Source organism: Canis lupus, chromosome 4 (assembly GCF_048164855.1).
Source record: "Canis lupus baileyi chromosome 4, mCanLup2.hap1, whole genome shotgun sequence".
Taxonomy (NCBI): Eukaryota; Metazoa; Chordata; class Mammalia; order Carnivora; family Canidae; genus Canis; species Canis lupus.
In genome coordinates, this window is record NC_132841.1 from 26079225 (window position 1) to 26098293 (window position 19069).

Sequence of the window (19069 nt, forward strand, 5' to 3'; positions counted from 1 at the left end):
ATGATGAGGCACCAGCAAATTATGATTCAGAGTGATAGGTGACATCACAAAAGGTGGATGGACATTTTGGTAGCCTGAGGAGGAACACCTCTCTCAGGTTTGGAGGGTCCAGGAGGGCTTCCCAGAAGTAACAGCTAAACTGAGATTTCAGAGACACAGAGACAGAGACAGAGAGAGACTCTGGTAAAAATGAGTGAGGGCAGCGCATTCAGTTGGTACAATCAGAAGCATGTGCAAAGTACCAGAGGTAAGAGAATGTGGTGCATTCTGGAAACTGCAAGAGCATTTAGCATTTCTTAATTACACAGCGTGTGTGGGAACAGAATTACAAGAGATAAGGCTAGAGATACAAGCAGATTTTCAGATAATGAAGCATCTTTATACTTTCTCAAGGTGTTTGTCCTTAGGGGGTTGTAAGCAGAGAGTGACATGATCGGATTTCCATTTTAGTAAGATGTGCGTGTGGAGACTGGATGGGCAAGGCTGGGAGCCCAGAGACCAACAGTGGGCTGCTCTTGATGATCCAGGATCCAGGGGAGAAGTGAGGGTGCCTTGAAGTTGGGTACTCACAACAAAGATGAAGCTAAGTGAGCAAATCAAGGGACTAATTGAGAAGTGGAAGCCCAAGGTGACAGCCGTCACTGACGTGAGCCACAGTGGCTGTCAGAGCTCTTCACTAAAATGAAGAAGTAGGGAGAACTCAGCCGGTGGGGCAGGGCTGATGAAAAGTGCAGCTGAGTTGGAAATTCAAGTGCAAGAGTCAGATAGAGATGGGCAGTGGGATTACAGAGGGTCGAAAGCACAGGGGAGGGAACTGGCCGCCATGGGGTTCTAGGAGTCATCAGCCCGGAGATGTGAACTGAGGCTCCGGGGGCAAGGGGACCCCCCCCCGCAGGGTGGGGACTCTGCAGGGGAGAAGAGGCAGTGGCCAGAACCCCGAGAAACGTTGAGGTGTAAGGGGCTGGAAGAGGTAAGCACTACATAGGAGCAGCTGAGAAGCCGAAGGAAGGCCAGCCCGTTTCTGTATGTATGTATATATGTGGGTTTTTTTTTTAAAGATTTTATCTGTCCATTTGACACAGAGAGAGAGAGAGAGAGCAAGCACAGTCAGCGGGGGGGACAGAGGGAAAGGAAGAAGCAGACTCCCCACTGAGCAGGGAGCCCAATGCAGGGCTCCATCCCAGGACCCTGGGATCATGACCTGAGCCGAAGGCAGACGCTCAGCACCCAGGTGCCCCACGGGCAGCCCATTTAGTTCTCATAATACTTTGTTCCAGGTGAGGGATCTAGGGGGCTTTTTGCAATTGCTTTCTTCGGGCACATATACGAAGAAATTCAGAACGAAATGTTTCATTCCATCATATAACCATCCTTTGCCTGGGATTTCTGGGCTGTCTCCTCCCCAGATCCCTATCCTCTTGGTTAATGCTTGTGTTTTCCAGCCGCCTCTCGTTTTAGTCAGTCCTTCTGGAAGAACAGCATAAATGAAAAGATTCAAGAGATGCTACTTGCACAGCAAGTTTTGACGATCGCTTTTTGCTAGGGTGGGCATGGAGAGGATGCTGATGCATTGAACATCGGTCTTGATTCAGATGACCTAGCTCTTGGGTGATGGTATGAGGGAGGACAAGGCGAGGAGAAGGCCAGCTGATTCTCAGCACTTGTCCCCTCTCTCCTCCCTTTTGTACCAGAGACCGATACCGCTAATTGATCCTCACTTGCCCTGTGTCTTCACAGAGACTTGACATGGACTCGGACTCTTTCTGCAGGCTGCTGTCATGCTGACTCAGAGCTGGCAAGCCTTCTGGCCCCTCACGACTATCATGGGAGTAAGACACCACTCCACAAACCACCAGAAGATCTCCTGTCTTCATCATGATGAACCTTTTATTATAGAGACAGACTGAACTCTCTTTTATATAAAGAATCTCTGGATTGGGTCAGGGAAATCCACCTGCTAAAGGTCACCACTCAGTTCTCCCTGCTTCTGCCTCAGCTAAGCCCCCACCTGCTATTTATACCTCAAGGTCACTGGAAACAGCAGAGGCTGCTGTCCCCAGGGCCGGGCTGGTTGGGTTGGGCCATGCGGGCCAGAGGGGGTCAGGGCTCCCGGCTGCTCACCAAGTCAGAGCCGCCCCGTCTCCCGCCCCAGTCGGTTGTCCAGAACCTGGAGCTGCCGGAGGAAGCCCGAGTTGGGGCAGATATCACGGTGGGCCTGCACTGTCTGGATGGCCTCCACCAGTGTCATGTTCTCGCAGATCATGAGGAAAGCCAGGACAACTGTAGCGGAGCGGCTCACCCCCATAGCACAGTGTACCAGCACACGGCCTGTGGGAAGACCCAGTCTAGTGTCAGCTACCTGCCCTCGCCCTGACCACCCCACAGGGAATTGGGGCTCCTCCTGGCCATCCTTCAGCCCACCTATCACAGGCAAAACTTGATGCCCAGAGCCCATCTCAGGAATGAGGGGGCCCGGAACCATGAAATGGCATTTGTTAGCATCTCCATATGATTCCATTCATGTAACCCTGGAGTAACCCATATCATCTCCATATGATTCCATTCATGTAACCCTGGAGTACTGACACTGTTCTCATGGTCAGATGGGGCAGCTGAGACCCAGAGAGGCAAAGGGACTGGCTCAAGGCCACCCAGCAAATTAGTGGCCCAGCTAAGGTTAACAATTGGGATTCCTTTCTCTGGGTCCAAGATGCTTCCTCTGGCATCCTCTGCGACTCTGCCAGGGTGGGAGGGGTACAGTATTTCTGGAGTCCCCTGGGCTTGTGGCACAGTATAGGGGGCGTTCACCTGCCTCCTTTCCCCCCAGTCCTGCACCTTCCCCTGTCCCTGCAGCCCTCTGCCAAGGCCTCATCTTAGAAGGTCCTTACCTTCTGCCCCACACCACTTACTGAGGGATATGGTTACACAGACCACCACACCAGACCTTAGCTACGTCTGTGATTGCTGGTCCTTTGAAGGGGACGCTCACTAAATGGTAGTCGCTATTTGCTCTATGGGGTGGGAAGGTTGTTGAAGAGGATCGTAGCTCTGGACACCCGACCCACCAGTGCTACTGGAAAAAGTGTCCCAGATCCCACGTCCCCGCCCCAGTGCCTTCCCCAGCAGCTCACCTTGGGGAACACTGAGGGCAGTTCGGATGTATCGAGCAATGGGTAGAAAGTAGACACTGAGGTCAAAGAAGGGGTTGTCATCAGCCTCAATGCCATAGTACTCCAAGGGCATTCCACGGTAAAACTTGGCACCTGTGTCCACTTGAAACTTGCCTGCAGCCACATTCACAACATGGGTGATGCCCAGCTGGGTCAGCTTGCTCTTGTCCCGGGCTGTGTACCTGGAGGAAAGGCACGGGGAGCTGAGAGGTGGGGCAGGTCTCATGGGGTCACCTCTGGCTGGCCTGGAACTTATGGCTTTCCCTCCTTTGCCACTCCCCTCCAAGTGTGAGACTGTCAAGAATGAATAGGCCTCAGAGAAGAGGCTCCTCTAGTTGGAGTTCAAGACTCCTTTTCACTCAGACCACATGCATCAAAAGTCTTAAAAATATGCAAAACACATACATACTTTGCCTCAGCAAGTCTCCTTCTAGGAACTTAAAAAAAAATTCAAATGTGCCCACAGACATTTATAAACCGGATCTAATGATATTCAAGATAGAATTGAAGGAAATTGGGAAGAAATTGGGAAAAAAAATCACTAAATATCTTATAATAGGAGACTGAGTATGGTATAGCTAAATGAAATACTATGCAACCCCTAAAACGTTTGCAGTTGCAGGTAAACAAGGAAAGGTGTCTGTGCTGTATTGAGAACCTATGAAAAATGTAGGATACAATACCGAACACGGTTTACAAATTTTTTCAAAAGATGTTATGCTTCCATTTTAAAAACTTAAAAAAAAAAGCTTTCTACATAAAGTAGATTATGAAATGAGACTAGAAGATACTGTTTTTGTTTAAAAAAATGTGAAAAGACATTTATGTTTGTATGCAGTTTTTAAAAATCAACAAGGATTTTATTACTGGTTTTCTGATGGGGGATAGCAAATTTGCCATACTGTTAACAAGATATTGGACCCTATTTTCTAAATATTATATTAAGGAAAATTTCTAAAATTCACATAAAATTGATCCATATGTTTCAAATTTGAGGAAAACTTTTGGAAAAATGACTCACAATTCTACTTTTTTAATAATTGCACACCCTAGAGAAACTTGTGTGGCTGTTCCATAGACTAATTCCTAGGATCACTGTTCATCATAGCCAAAAAGTGAAAACAACTCAGATGTCCATAATCAATGGAATGGATAAACTATAGTATATTTATACAAATGAATAGTATACAGCAGTGAAAAATGAGTGAGCTGCAGCTGCATAGAACATGGATGAATCTGAGCAAATTATTGAGCACAATATTGACTAAATGATCTAGACACAAAATGCACACAATATGATTCCATTCGTGTAACTTCAAAAGACAGGCAAAACTAACAACATTGTTAGGTACGCAGATGTTAAAACTATAAAGAAAAGCAAGGAGATGATTATTTCAACATTTAGTAGTTCTCTACAGGGAAAGGGGTTATGTTGAGAAGGATCCAGTTACTTCTGGGGCATAAGTAATGTCCTGTCTCTTGACCTGGATGGTGAAACTGCTCATATGTGCTGTGTCTGCTTGTCTCATGTGTGTTCTCTTTCCACAGTTAAAACTAATCATAATATACAAGGATAGGAATGTTTGGAAAGAGATGGAGGACTCCGGGAGAAGCTCCCCTTCTGTTCCCTCCACCTCTCAATGTCGGTGGTACTTACGCATCTCCTAGGAAGAGGTTGGGCCAGACTTCATTGACGTGGCTCAGCATGGGAGCCCGACGGACCCACAGCAAGCGCTGGAGGTAGGCCAGTGTGGGCGGCTGGTACTGGGGTACCCGGGCTGCCCCGTGGATCTTGGGCCTCCGGAGGTCCTGCTTCTGCAGCGAGTCCATCCTGAAACAGAGTGGACACTGTGGTGGTTGGGGGCAGGATCCCCGCGGGTGGGTCCAGCTGCTGGGGAGGCCCAGGCATGGTGCAGCGCCCAGGTGCCAGTGGGATGCTACAGGAAAGGCCGCAGCTATTTTGGATGAGGTTATTAACCAGCTCAGCTGGGGCTGAGGCCTAGATCCTTTTCCCGGGGGAACAAGGGAATCAATCCCTTGTCACTGCTGTGGAGCTGGGAAGTTCTCCCCTGCCCTTTCCAAGGGCCCCGATGTTGGGAGCTTTGGCCAAGGGGCCCTTGGAGTACTCTGTCTGTAGCAACTAGTCAGCACAGAGCCCCCCTCTTGTCACTGGGCTTGAGACTTTGTAGGGATGGGGACCTCAGATGGCTGTGGCCCTCAGAGTGCACTTAGGAAGGCCCCCACGACCTGGCAGTTCATCTCAAGCTCCCTCCCCTGCTACTTCCAGGGCTGGTCCCCAGGTCCCTGTGCCCTCCCAGTTTCAGATGCTTGATGCCCAGAGCCCATCTCAGGAATGAGGGGGCCCGGAACCATGAAATGGCATTTGTTAGCATCTCCATATGAAGTAAGCTGATGCCTCTTAAGGGCCTGAGGCCTCCCTCGGGGCAGGTCCCTATTTCAGAAAGGAAGAAGCTAAAGGTCAAGACAGATGTTTTAAGTGATGCCCAAAGCTGAATGGCTCATAGGGAGCAAGGCTGGGCTTTCAATCCAGCTGTGCTCCTTCGGTTCTCCCTCTAAGCCTTCCAGTTACCACCTCTGGGGACTCCAGAGAGTGGTCACTGGTCCATCTTGTCTCTACAGGGGAGCCTGGGATTGCTGACACACATCTACCTCTAGGCCCTGGGATTTGTCTCCTTACCCCCATGATTCAGGCCAGTGCTGCAGGTCAGACCTCACCCAGGTGGGGTGGGTTGTGTCAGGAGACAGCTGTCTGAGGGTATCCGGGACCCTGCAGAGCTGGGATGTCAGTGGCACCAGAATCTGCATCTGGTGCTGGGCTGGGAAGGAGTTCCTCTCTTGGCTCATTGTCCCTGGCCCCCTCAACCAGTAACTAGGGAAGGTACAAACTGGAAAGAACATCTTTTCTCTTTGGTAGGCAGCGGCAGGACCAGGAAGAGAAATGGGCACCCAGGAGGCCACCGGCTTGGCCAAGCTCACCCAGTGGGCAGCCGGCGGGCAGGGTGGAAGTGAAGACCCGGCTTTCCCCTTCATCCCCCACTGTGACCTGTCAAGGCAGGCTGAGTGGCCTGCCACCTACCTAGGGCATGACCTGAGGCTGGGAATGGGGGAGTGGGTACTGGGACAGGACTCAGCACATGAGCGGAACCTGCCCTGGCCAGGTTCCGCCCAGAACACAAATGCTGTGAAGTGGCTAGAATTCCAGGTCTTCTCCTTGGAGCTGGTGGGGGTGGGGTGTGAGAGCCACCCAGGCCGCTGTGGACTCAAGGGCAGTCCTTCCAAACCCCCAGGCCATCTTGGCTTGGCATCTCTTTGGGATGAAAGACTCTTGGCCCTGGAACTCCCCGTGGACACGGGAGGCTACTTGAAGTGGTGGAAAGAGAACTTCAGAGGGAGGGAGGGAGGGCAGACAGCGTGGCCCTAACTCATTCTGTGGCTTCCAGCAAGTCTTTGCTCCTGGTGGGGGGGGGGGGGGGGGGGCTGGGGGGGTCCGACCTGAGAATGAGAGCAGTGGCTGGATTTGTGGTAACTACAGGGTAGGGAGCAGCGTAGTGTGTCGGGGTGAGGAAAGCCCCAGGCTTGTCCAACAGCCACGCTGGTCTGGAGCCAAAAGCTGGAGCTGAGTTAATGCAGGTGGTGGAAATGGAGCCCCGGGAAGCCAGGCGGGCCCACCGGCCTCTGAGCTTGGCGTGGGGTACGGCCGCCACCCTGTGGCCCGTGGGCACATTGCAGCCAGCCGTGCGGGGCTGGGGAGCCAGGGTCTGGCTGGGACAGAGCTGGTCCCAGCCAGCTCCTGGGAAGAGGAGGAAACCGCCTGGGGGGCAGGGGGCAGGGGGCAGGGCTGCTAGGCCACAGTTTCAACCTCGGAGGGGCCTCAGGTCCACGTCTGGAGAACAGGGCGTTTTCCTTGGACTTAGGGGCACTGCTTGTCTGGTCCCACCTAGAGCCTCACACCTGATGCTCGCGGAGGTACCCCCACACCTGTCTGCTCTAGCCCATGCGGGGGAGCAGCCCCCTGCCCAAGGCCTCCTCCTTCAAGCTCCGGATGCACCCTGGTTTCTGCGGCCTGACTCCCCCCCCCCCCCCCCAATCTCCTGGGCCACCGGAGTGAAGCGTGGGCCTGACATTTGTTGGGCCGGGCCTGGCTCCTCCTCAGTCGCTCTGGCCCTCATGCTGCTGCCTTCCTGTGTCTCCCGAAGCCCAACAGCTGCTTCCGTAGGACGCAGCGCTCCGCTGTCGCGCTACCGCTGTTTACAAGTTTGGGCACTTGTTCTGCGTCCCTCATCCTCTCCACGTGGCTCTCCGCAGCCTCTCCCAGGAGCTCAGGCTCCTCCGCGACCCTCCAACACCGCCCGCCCGCAGGCCTGCGGCCTCAGGCCAGGGCCCGGGCTCCTCCGGGCAGGGGGGCAGCTGCTGTCCTCTCCTGCGCTGAAGCTCCAGAGGTTCCCCCCTGGCCTTCCCTCCTACCCAGTCTCTCTGCTTCCCCCTCCTCCTCCCCGAGCAGCCCTGAAGGGACAGTGGCCACAGGACCTTTGAGGCCAGAGACCTCGGGACAGGACGAGTGAGGGGCCTGGGGGACTCGGGGCGGGGGCAGGTGGGCAGCCCGACGAGCAGCCGGTGGGGCTCCGCTGCCCTCAGCATGTGGGCCTTGGAGGAGGACGGGCATGGGCAGAGTTCTCGGGGCTGGTATTTGTGTGGACTCCTCTGAGCCACTTTCTTCATGGCGCTGCTGTGAGAATTTCACAAGAAACTAAACATAAGGCCGTTCCACAGGGTCTGTCTTAGGGTAGATGCCCCCAAAATGGCACATCTTACTATTATTACCATTACTATTACTGTTACTCATATCCTTCCAAGCCTCAGCCATATCCTGTGGAGGGGAACCGCCCCACAGGACAGTGACGCTTAGTCGCTATCTCTCTTGTTTCTTGAGGGTTCTTTCTCTGTCCAGCAATAGTAATTATATTCTCCACTTACTAAGGACGTACTATGTACCAGACAGAGCCAAATGCCTACATTTTCTCCCTGGATCCTCACAGTACCCTTAATGAAGCAGATAATATATTATCATCCCCATTTCACAGATGAGGAAACTGAGGCCCAGAGGGATTAAACAATATGTTCAGGGTCACACAGCCAATAAGCCTGGGATCCAGGATTCAAGACCACATCTTTCTGACTCGACTGTCTCTAACCCAGTCTGTCGTCCAATCTAACCCAATCCCTCCACACCACACAGAGGCCCAGACGCCCTGGCCCTCATGACCCAGCATGCTCTGTGGCCACCAACCCCCCCCCCCCCGAAACAGGGGCATGCACCCACCTGTGGGGGTATATGGCCCAGGCTGTGGTCTTCTCTGACAGGCACTTTGTACTGCCGGCTTCCAGCTCCCGGTCTCTGCACACTTGATGCTGTTTCTATTTTTTGATTTGAGTTTAATTATAAAACATGATGTGCTGCTCCCCTCTTCTGGCCTCCCCCTGACACTCCCAACTCACCCACTGGTCCCTGGCATGGTCAGTGCCAAGCCCAGCCAGGCACCTGGCCTTGCTGGGAGGGGAGGCAGCCCGCAGGGGTCTGCTTGTGGTCTGTGCGGATGCATATGTTGATTGTGGGGCAGGGAGGAGGAGGAGGATCCCATAAGCCATTTTAAAAGCTCCCTTGGCCTTCAAGAGTGGTGCAAAGCATGGGCCGGAGGCTAGAGCTGGAAGGATCATCCATGGAGGAGGACAGAGAAGAGACTAGCCAAAGCCACACACAAACTGGCAGCAATGCCAACATTGGCGCCCAGGTCCAGGGGAGCTTAGTTGAGAGCTGAGAATTATAGGACTAGGATTCAGATCTAGAAGACTCGGGCTGAGGACAGTGTGGGTACGCTGACAAAGGTATAGGTAAGGTTCAGAGCAGGCCTTTAGACCTGCCCTGGCTCCAGTCAGAGCTGCGTGTCCAGAAGCTCTGGACAGGTGCCAGGCTCCTCCCTCCCCCAGAAGGCATTCCTAGCCCAGACATCCCTGTCCCTTGAGGCCAGCAAGACCGTCTTTTAGGCACCTCCCAAGGCCGCTGTGGTCAGTTAGGGACCTTGGACTTGGGGCTGTTAAGAACCCCTCTTGCTCTCCAGAGACCCTCCTCATGCACTCATGTACTTTGGTGCTCTTCCCCACTCACACTCCCAGAGGACTGACACACACAGGCGTATGCACACCTGCAGCCATACCTACACGGGGTCTGAAGACTGAGCTCCTGGGAGCCAAGGCTCAGCCCCTGTTGGGGCTCCCTGAGCCCTGGGGAGAGTGGGTGGAGGCAGCTGTGGCCAAGGTCTATCATGGACACTTAGAATCCCCTCCTGTGCTCCTCCCATCCTCACACCTCGGGGTCCTCGGAGTCCCTGGCTGAGGGGCTTTAGGGACTGGCCGAGAAGGCAGCCCGTTCCCACCTGTGGGAACCGAAGACAGTAGCCGGCAGGGAGTGCAGGCAGCAGGAGGAAGCAGACGGAGTAGCAGGCTCTAGGGCGAACCACACGCTGGGTTCTTACCATCATCTTGGTGTCCACCGGGGCCAGAGCTTCCAGCAGCACCAGCAGGGCCAGTGCCGTGGCGGGGAGGAAGGACCAGCTCTGGGGGAGAGATGAGCTCCCTGTTATGGGCTGGCAAACCGAGGCCCAGGTCAGCTGGGACTTGTCAGGGCAGGGGCAAGAACTGCCACCTGAACCTGCCTCTGCCTTGAACCCTCTGGGGAAGGTCAATTGGGTATTGGTGCTGAGAGGTAAGGCAGGTTTGGGGCCCAGGGCTTATGGAAAGAATTGGCCTCTGCCCACGGCCCCCTCATCCTTCAGAGTCCCCAGGGCTGCTGTGTATGGCCACATGGGCGGCACACTGCATAACTCCTGGGGGCTCCGGTCGCATAGGCTGCTTGGTGGATGGCACCTCCAGGAATTGTGCAATGCTGTAAGCCCGACCGATTTCTCCCAAGCCAGTTGCCTGATGGGAAAGATGCTGAGGCCGGAGGTCAGGGTATTTAAGCGCTCCAGGCCAAGGAAGTGGGGCAACTGGGCATCATCAGAGATCTGCTGTTCTACTTGGTTCCTAAAACCTGTTTAGAGGACAGAGCAGGACGGGACCATGCCACTCCTGTCTCCCTCTCGGCTCCCCATACCCGCAGAGCTCCCCACAAGTTTTCCACCCAGCCCAGCCCTCGGCCTAATCCCCAACCCAGCTATAACCGTGATTTTCTTCCAGTGCACTCACCCCTGAACTCTAAACCCAGCTCTACTTCTTGCCCTAATCCCCATCCCCAAGGCGCTCACCCTCCAGAGAGCATCAAGAAGGGGTCTGAGTTACTAAAGTGCTCCCCCTTGGTGGCCTGGCTGTGGGGGGTGGCCAGCCCCCACCAAAACCAGCTTTTGGTGGGGGCTGGGCAGGGGGGAATTCAATCCACACCCTGGGAGGCTCCTGGCGGGAGACAGCTGCCACTTTCCCAACTCTCCAGTGAGCCTAGGCCAGTCACCCACCCCTGGCTTTCAGACCCTGGGAGCCGGTGGGTGGTGGGCACACCCCCTAGACTCTGAGGATAGGTGAGGGAAGGAGGAGCATGGGTGGGAGCCGGAGGTGGGCTAGGGGCCGTGGAAAGCAGCTCTGGGCTTACCCCCACACACCCCCACATCCCACATCCCCGAGCTAATGGTCCTCAAGGGGGAGGTGAATGTGAGGAAGGCAGGCTGGTGGAGACAGGCAGGAAGAGACCCAGCCTGGGCGCGGTAGGAGAAGAGCAGTGGACACTGCAGCTCCCTCACGATGCTGGTACCTGCACAGCCACTTGACCACAGGAAGCAACACCCTGTCTCCTCCCAGCTGAGCTGGAGGAAAACACAGGGCTGTTGCCAAAGAAACTGAAGCAGCACTTGGTGGCCATTTGTGGTCTGGAAGCCCGAGAAGCAGGGTTTTTGCTGGGGGAGCCCAACTCCTCCTAGTAGGCAGCTGGGGACACTGGGGCCTCCAGCAGGAATGGGGAGGCCTCGGGGGAGGTATTAAGGATTTGTTCCTTAAGGGACAAATGCACACAGAGCAGCAGGGCAGGGGTACATGGGAGCAGAAAGGAGCTGGATTGACTTCAGGAAGACCTCTATGTCCTCCAGGGATCTCTAGACCTGGGGCGGGGGGCGGGGGGGGGGCAGGTTAGGGTGGTGCACCTTCTGCGCATCTCTGAGATGGGACCACTGACCCGAGGGAGGGGGCCGAGGAGGGGGAGGTAGGGAGTGGGGGGCAGGGTCCAAGGCAGAGAATGGAATGGCGTGATGACAGGAGAACCATGCATCGGGCTGAGCTCCTGTGAGGAGGCTGTGGCTGGTAGCAGGAGCCCCCCCAATCTCCTTCCACATCATGAGAAGGGTGAGGCAGGGCTGACCTGAAAACAACCTAGCCGAGAGTGACAGCTCAAGCCACACTTTCCCTGCAGAGCTGCAGTTGGGGGTCTGGACCTGAGGGGAGGGTGTGCAGAGGCCTGGGAAGGTCAGACAGCCCGCAGGTGTCAGGACTGGCTGTGCTACTGCTTGGCAGGGTTCGGGTGAGCCCGCACAGGTTTCTGGCCAAGGAAGCAGGGCAGGGCCGTGTCACGACCAGGTAAGAAGGTCTCACCTCTTCCATTTTCTGCTTTCTACCCTTTAACTCCCTGGCCTTTCCATCCTTTGGGGGGGGGGGGGGCTGAAGAATACGGATGGGCCAGGGAGAGGGGGTCCTTCTGGAAGGTTGCCTCAACCAGGCCCTGATGAGGCCTTGAGTTGGCAAGTGAGCCCAGCAGCTTGAGGAGGGAGCCAGGCCCCCTTTTCAATCCTCACTCCTGGCCACACAAAACCCTGACAACCCACCTCCAGACTAGTCCCGTTCCACATCCCCTGCCAGCCCTCACTGGCCTTCCCCTCCCCATGCCCTGCCCAGCCCTCACCTGGCCCCTCAGCTCCGGCCTGCACCCCGCAGCTGCTGGTCCAGCTGGCAGAGCTGGTGGAGGAAGCCTCGGTTGGGGAAGACCCATCGGTGTTGCCTCACGGTGATCACTGCCTGGCGCAGGGACAGCTGCTGGTGCAGCATGAGATAGGCCAAGACCAGTGTGGCAGAGCGGCTCACCCCTACCACACAGTGCACCAGGACCTTGGCTGAGGAAGACATCCCGGTGAAAGACCCTTTCCCACCTGTTGGTACCCAGGGGTGGAGGTAGGGACCCAAGTGCCTTTCCCTATTCTGCCTTGGGTAGAACTCTGAATCCTGGGCAAGCTGTTCAGCCTTTACCGGTCTCAGTTTCCTGATCTGTCAAATGGGTATACCAACACCTCTTTAACCTACTCTTAAGGTAGGGTGCAAATTCCTCAATGTGGCTTACAAGACCCTCAATGGGCTGGCCCCTGCTGACCCTACAGCTTCATCTCAGGCTGCCTCACCCTGACCTTTAGCCCGAGGAACCCTGGGTCACTTTCAGTTCCTTAAAGCTTTCCTGGTCTCTGGCCTCCAGCCTTAGCACATGCTATTGCAACCACCTATAAAAAGTCTCCTGCTCTTGGTCTGACTAATGTCTATTACTCATCTGTCAGGTTTCAGCTAAGACATGGTTTCCTTGTACAGTCTTTCCTGACCATTCATGGTATCACTTGAATCACAGAGCAGCTAATCTTTTTTGCATATGGCCTAGTGAATACTGTTGTTAGAGGGTAGGCCCCTCATTTGCCAGGTCCTCTGGATTGAGCACCCTTGTCCTGCTCCCGTTCTCCTCTATCTTTTGAAATTTACCCATTCATATGAAGAGTACTCATAATTTTGACTGTCTTTCCACAAAACATATAGTGGCAAGCTCCATGAAAGCAGGGACCCTGCCTTGTCTGAGTGTGGATTCAGTATCTAGCCCAGTGCCTAGCACCGAAAAGGTAATAAACAGCTGGTAAATGAATGGATGATGAACAAATGAATGTCAAAGCACTCTGAATGTTAAAAAGTGCTGGGACCCATAGTCTTGTCTTTCCTGTCACATAGGTGAGAAACTAAAGTCCAGAGAGGGACACTGGCTAACCCAGGGTCAGGACACAAGGGGCACGGCTCTCACCCATGATGAACGCAAAGCAGGGACTCTAGCTCTGCCAGGCTGCTTCGTTATACCCTTAGTAGTAGAAGTTTTTTGGTTTTGTTTTCCATTTGAAAATGCTTTGTGGGAAACCAGACATCTAGTTACTAAATGGTAATTTCTCAAGGCTGAATGATGGAGAGAAAGAACTGTTTTTGCTGTTTGGGAGGCTTGGCTTCTTCCAGTCCCAGGACTGCTCCTAACTCATGACACGACCTTGTAGTCTAGGCCTCCACTTTCCTGTCTGTGAAGCAACAAGGTTGGATAAATCGCTGCTGAAGCACTGAATTTTTTAAAACCGGAAGGCTTTTTAAAAACTAGAGATGGGAGGGCACTGGTATTTGAGGGGAAACTGGGCATTGCCCCCCATGAGTGAGAAGGAGGGGATATGGGTTCAGACCCAAGTCCTACCCCCAGGTGTGCTGAGGGCACGGTGGATGAAGTCGGCTGCTGAGGAGAAGTAGGCACTGATGTCGAAATTGGGGAGGTCGTGGGCTGGTACCCCCAGGTAGCTCACGCTGCTGCCGTAGAAGTCAGGGCCGCCCTGACAGTAGAGTCCCCCATGGGCTGCGTTCAGCACGTGGGTAATGCCCAGCTTCCATAGCTCAAAGCGGTTATTTGCCGTGGCCCTAGGAAGGGGAGGAATAGGGCTGGGTGCTGGCTGAGCCGTGGGGTCCAGGAAGGAGGTTTTTGTCTCGTCCTCTGCTTCAGAGGGACAGAGCCATAAAGGTCCACAGGGAGCCACAGGAACCCAGTAGGCCCCACCCTCAGAGCTTTCCTGTAGAAGAGTTGGTGGTAAAGGGAGTTATCTTTAGACCCTCTTCGCTTCCTGAGGCTATCTGCTCCTGCCTTGGCCAAGACAGGAAGGAAAGAATTGCTTCAGCCCTGGAATCCAGCTGCCCCTCCTTTCCTGCCTCATGCCTTCCCACCCACATCTGGCCTCTACTGGCCATGACCACATACCTGCTTCTAGTTTGCGAATGTTTAATGGTGACACCTTCCCTGATTCACCTTTCTCACCCACTCTGTGCCCAGAGGAGGGAGGCTGGGACCAGGGAGGGGAGCTCCCTGTCCATCCCATGTCATACCTGAGAGTACCATATCCCAGACTCGCCCTTTGTCCTGGATAAAGCCCAAGACGCCACGATCCTCTGGGTGCACCACCCATCCAGGCTGGCAAAAGCCCTGCCTCCTGGTGATCACACCTGATCACTGCACTGTCCCCAGCACACCAGAGATCCTGCAGGAAGTCCCTGGCCCTGGGATGTGCAGAGCACAACTATTTCTCCCAGTCCCACCCTGTTCCCATCTCTGGAAAGAACCCAAGAACTGTCTCTCCTTGTCCCCTTCCCCACACCGCTTTGACCAGCTACCACTCACGCATCTCCTATGTAAAGGTTGGGCCAAACTTCGTCCACGTGGCTGCAAGAAACCTTCCCTGCCCTCAGGAGCTCCTCCAGTTCCAGAACGCTGGGGCAAGGTGTGGCTTTGGCATCTCCCCTCAGCTCTGGGACTGAGGCTTCAGCCATGGGCCAGCCCACCCACTCCTCTGATTCTGCGGGTCACTCCTTTCTGCGTCTCCAGTGTCATTTCTCCTTCCCAGAGATTGGCAGGGACAGGTGGGGTAGGAGCAAGTGACTCAGCAGGTCACAGAGGCCTCCAGAAAGAATAGGACATTTCTCTCCCCAAGTCACCCCCCAACCCCAAACTCCGTGACGACACAGAATTGGTCATATCTCTGCAAGTTACTTTACCTTTCTACCTCAGTTTCTTCATTTGTAAAGTAAGGATAATTACACTGACCTCAAAGAATTATGAGGATTAAGTGAAACAAAGGATGTTCTGGGTCTAACATGATGGATGCCTAAGAAACGTTTGTTCAACTAATAGGCTTAGGGCCCTGAGTTAGGCTATCTAGTTCTTTTTTTTTTTTTTAATATGTTATTTATTTATTCATGAGAGACAGAGAGAAAGAGGGAAAGAGACAGGCAGAGACAGAAGTAGAGGGAGAAGCAGGCTCCATGCAGGGAGCCCGACATGGGACTCAATCCCAGGTCTCCAGGATCACACCCTGAGGCAAAGGGAGATGTTCAACCATTGAGCCATTCAGACGTCCCTAGGCTATTGAGTTGTTAGGACTGAGCTACAATGGAGATCCAGGGTGGAGAGGGGGTGGATGATTCCAACAATGAATGATAAAAAGCTCTGCAGCTCTGGATGAGCCACAAACTGGGTGGGAGCCGTGCCTCTGGATTATGTGGCTGGGACGGAGGAGTTTCCTGCATTGTAGCGTCAGAGAAATGTAGAGAGGAGGCAAGGAAGACCTCATCTCAAGGGTGCCCACGGAGTTTGTGGGGGAAGGCTTGAATAGTGGTTCAATAATGAAAACAGCTGATTTCTCAAAAGAGAAGGCTGAAATGGGCCATTGTCTATCGAAGTGGGGAGAAGGGAAGTGAATGTTGCCCTACTTTCTGAAAAGCCAGAAAACTGTCGAGAGAAACATTTTTGGGGTGGGGAGGGAGATTGCTCTGCTTCTAAGGCCTTTTGTCCCCACAACAGACACCGAGAAAGGTCTTTATCTGACCTGTCAGAGCCAGTTACCGGCACAGGAGGGAAGATGACTTGCCTGCTCTCTGGTACTTTGCAAAGGCCCTGATGGGATGCAAGGTGTACGAGCTGCAGAGGGAAGGCTCCCAGCTGCTCCTGGTCCGGAGTCCAGCTTGAGGGTAAAGGATACACCAGGGGATCCCGTGGGGGAATGTATGGCCTCCTGTCTATCCTGGGACCCGTCTCCACCCCCATCAGAGCCAATGAAGCCTGCTCTGCACTTGATGGGGAAGCAGGTCAAGGAGGGCTTGGAGCCCAGGTCGCAGGTGGTTTTGGATTTGGTTTATGCCAATCCTAGGGCTGGTTGGGGACTTTCCAATAGTGGGAGTGAGAAAAGAGCACAGGTTCCGAAGTACGAATACGGACTCTGGGACGTGTTAACTGCGGTACGTCCGGCAGGTGTCTCGGCCCTCCTGTGTTAGAATACCCTGCAGATGTGGCACAAGGATTAAGTGAGAGAGATGTTCATACAGGATTTGAAGGAAGCACCGTCGGACAGTGGAGGAACAAGGAACGTAACAATGATCGTTGGATGCTGGCTCTTGCAGAGAGGCTGGCTCCCTCCAAAGGAACCGGGCACCGCCTCCCGCCCGCGAGCCTCCCTACCCAGTCCTACGCGCCGCCTCCGCCTGCACCCGCCCCTGTGCGCTCGCTCCCGGGCGGTGGGCCCGGCGCATGCGCTCTCGCGCCGCCTCGCTGCGGCTTTCCTCCGCTCGCGGGTCTCGAATGCGGCGACCCTTCCGGTTTGGGCCCCGCCCCGCCCCGTAGGGCTCCGCCCCTCGGCCGCGCGGCCCCGCCTCCCGAAGCAGTTCCGGTTCGGCTTCGGGCGGCCGCGGGCGCGGCGGAGACCGGCCGAGGCGATGCCCGCGCGCAGCCGCCACCGCCCCCGCCTGCACCCCGGCTCGCCTCCCCGGGCTCCGCCTCCGCCGCTCGAGGCGCTGCACTCCGGCGAGGCCCGGAGGGCCCGGGACTCCGACGGCGGCTCGGACGCCGACTCGGAGGTGGGTCGGGGGAGCCCGGCTGGGACCGCGGAGGTGAGCGGAAGCCGCGCCCGAGGCGAGGGGGAGTTGGGGAGGCGCCCGCCGCCGGGGACGTGTCGGGAGGCAGCGGCGGAGCCGGGCTGCGGAGGGCGGGGACGGCTGAGGCCGCCTGGAGGGTCGGCCCCAGAACGGAGCCTGCGGGAAGCGGGGGCTGTGGGGCCGAGGGCCCGAGGGGGGCGAGCGCGGAGGGACAGGTGGCTCCGAAGGGGCGAGGGCTCGGAGGGTCGGGGGAGCCGGGGAGGGGGCGAGGCCGACCCCGGGGTGCCGCGGGACTGCGGGGCGGGAGGAAGGGATGCTCGGGGATTTGGGGGGGAGGGGGCGGAGCAGCCGGGACCGCGGCCGGCTCGCGCGGTGGCTAGCCGACCGGGGGGGGGGGGCACGCCGGAGGAGGACTTAGGTGTGATTGGGGGTCGTCCGGCCTACAAAAGAGGGCCAGAAAAAGAGAAATCGGGTCAGAAAAAAGAAAAAGGAGCCCTTGGGGAATCTAACGTCGGGCTTTGGCGTTTTCACAGGTGTCTGCGAAACCACCAGCAGAGATCACGAGGGTAATAGGCTCGGAGTATGGGGTCCTCTCGTTTGTGGACGGTGGGTCCTTTTAAGAACCTGGGGTTGGTGTCGAGCACTGATTTGCTGAAACGCCTGGCGGGGCGTGGGGGGGGGGCGGGGGGGGAGTAGTAAAAAGGAAGGGATGTTCGGGAAAGAGTGAAAGGACTGATTCTGACCATCAAGACGTGGTTTAGTTTTCTCACAGCCACAGAGCGTGGGTTTTTCTCTTTGTGTTTTTTCCACCACCACCTCCCTCCCCAGGTTTCCTGGAAATCCCAGGCAAATTTAGATCTTTAACAAAAGATGAACACGCTATCTTTAAATATGAAACCTTAAAACAAGACCTCGGGCTCTTAGGTTTTACAGGTACTGGGGTATGGACTGGTGCCGCCGCTTTGACAGCTTGACACATATATATTTACTGCAGGTTAAAAACGTGGTTCAGGGCAGGTGTCTGGGTTAAAAGGATTCATACAACTACGGTTGACCCTTGAGCAACGGGGTTGGAAGCGTGCAGTCCTAATGCCCTATAACTGTTGACTCTCCAGAAACTTAGCTATCAGCCTGTTGACCAAGAGCCTTACCGATAACATAAACCGTTGATTAACGCATTTTTGTGTGTTAACAGTGTATCATATGTTGCATTCTCATAATAAAGTAAGCGAAAGCAAATAAAATGTCAAGGAAGTCATATGGAAGAGAAAATAAATTGACAGGACGGCACTGTAAATACAGTAAGGACTGAAAAAAATCTGCATATAAGTGGACCTGTTCCATTCAAACCCCGTTGCTCAAGGGTCTGCTGTATATGTGAAATCGCCACAGGCTAGGTGTACCACCTCTTTTTCTCACCCATAACTCCAGGACTGAAGCCTCTTGTGAATTGGGGGCGCTTTGGACGAGTTTGCAGGACCAATATGAATGCAATTTTGCATATATTGTGTGAATAATATTTTTAGTAGAGTGATGTAGAAAAATAAGAATAGGGAATGCTTATAGTTGGCAGTAAACAGACCTGGGATAGATGGGTACACAGATGCTTTTTATAGAAGACATAGTGCCGGAACAATAATTGTGCCAGAAAAATGATGACTGGAATACTTAAGTTCACTTTAGTAAAAATAAGTTAATTTCCTTTTGTATTATTGTTAAATAATAACGTGACTTCACGCAGTCTTTAGCTATGTTTGTTAAGATTACTTTTACAATTTTTTGTTTGTATGTTTTGCAAATTTGTTGGCTATTTCAAAACAAACTTTTACTTTTTAAAATATTTATTTATTCATGAGAGACACACAGAGAGAGGCAGAGACACAGGCAGAAGGAGAAGCAGGCTCCCTGCAGGGAGCCTGATGTGGGACTGGATCCCAGGATCCTGGGATCATGCCCTGAGCCAAAGGCAGACCCTCAACCACTGAGCCACCCAGGTGCCCCCAAAACAAACTTTTAATCGAGTGTTTCTTCTCTAAACAGATACCTACTGTTTAATCTTTATGCAGTGAAAATGTACTGACTGCAAAATTGTGTAAATTAGTTTATGTGTATAGACTCTCATATCTTCAGATGCTCGGTGGACTAGTAATTAT

General features: G+C 54.3%; 2 protein-coding genes and 1 long non-coding RNA gene across 9 annotated transcripts in view; 2 read left to right on the top strand and 1 right to left on the bottom strand.

Moving 5' to 3' along the window:
* The window catches only part of LOC140632048 (uncharacterized), a 29499-nt gene extending 27187 nt beyond the window's left edge, over nucleotides 1-2312 (top strand). The window contains exon 2 of the long non-coding RNA XR_012029552.1: nucleotides 1738-2312. This is a non-coding gene — a long non-coding RNA (uncharacterized lncRNA). The remainder of the gene's footprint in view (nucleotides 1-1737) is intronic.
* DUSP13A (dual specificity phosphatase 13A) lies at nucleotides 1870-14885 on the bottom strand. Of its 6 annotated transcripts, none has more exons than XM_072823697.1 (7): nucleotides 14671-14861; nucleotides 12127-12334; nucleotides 9623-9802; nucleotides 8512-8606; nucleotides 4828-5001; nucleotides 3132-3352; nucleotides 1870-2328 (listed from the first exon to the last, which is right to left on the bottom strand). In XM_072823697.1, the coding sequence occupies exons 1-7, from the start codon at nucleotides 14817-14819 to the stop codon at nucleotides 2126-2128; spliced, it is 1230 nt and encodes a 409-aa protein (XP_072679798.1). In that variant the 5' UTR covers nucleotides 14820-14861; the 3' UTR covers nucleotides 1870-2125. The 6 variants fall into 6 exon arrangements, 5 of the variants coding, with proteins under 5 accessions (XP_072679798.1, XP_072679799.1, XP_072679802.1 ...); XM_072823698.1 differs by having other exon boundaries at nucleotides 9722-9802; nucleotides 14671-14860; XM_072823701.1 differs by lacking the exon at nucleotides 14671-14861 and adding an exon at nucleotides 13702-13841.
* Nucleotides 14886-16755: 1870 nt separating this feature from the next.
* SAMD8 (sterile alpha motif domain containing 8) overlaps nucleotides 16756-19069 on the top strand; it is a 49725-nt gene continuing 47411 nt past the window's right edge. Inside the window, exon 1 of one of the 2 annotated variants that reach the window (XM_072823693.1) lies at nucleotides 16756-16898. In XM_072823693.1, the coding sequence (XP_072679794.1) occupies nucleotides 16758-16898 (141 nt within the window). In that variant the 5' untranslated portion in view covers nucleotides 16756-16757. Of the gene's footprint in view, nucleotides 16932-19069 lie in introns of both variants that reach the window. The other variant, XM_072823692.1, reaches the window with a different exon arrangement.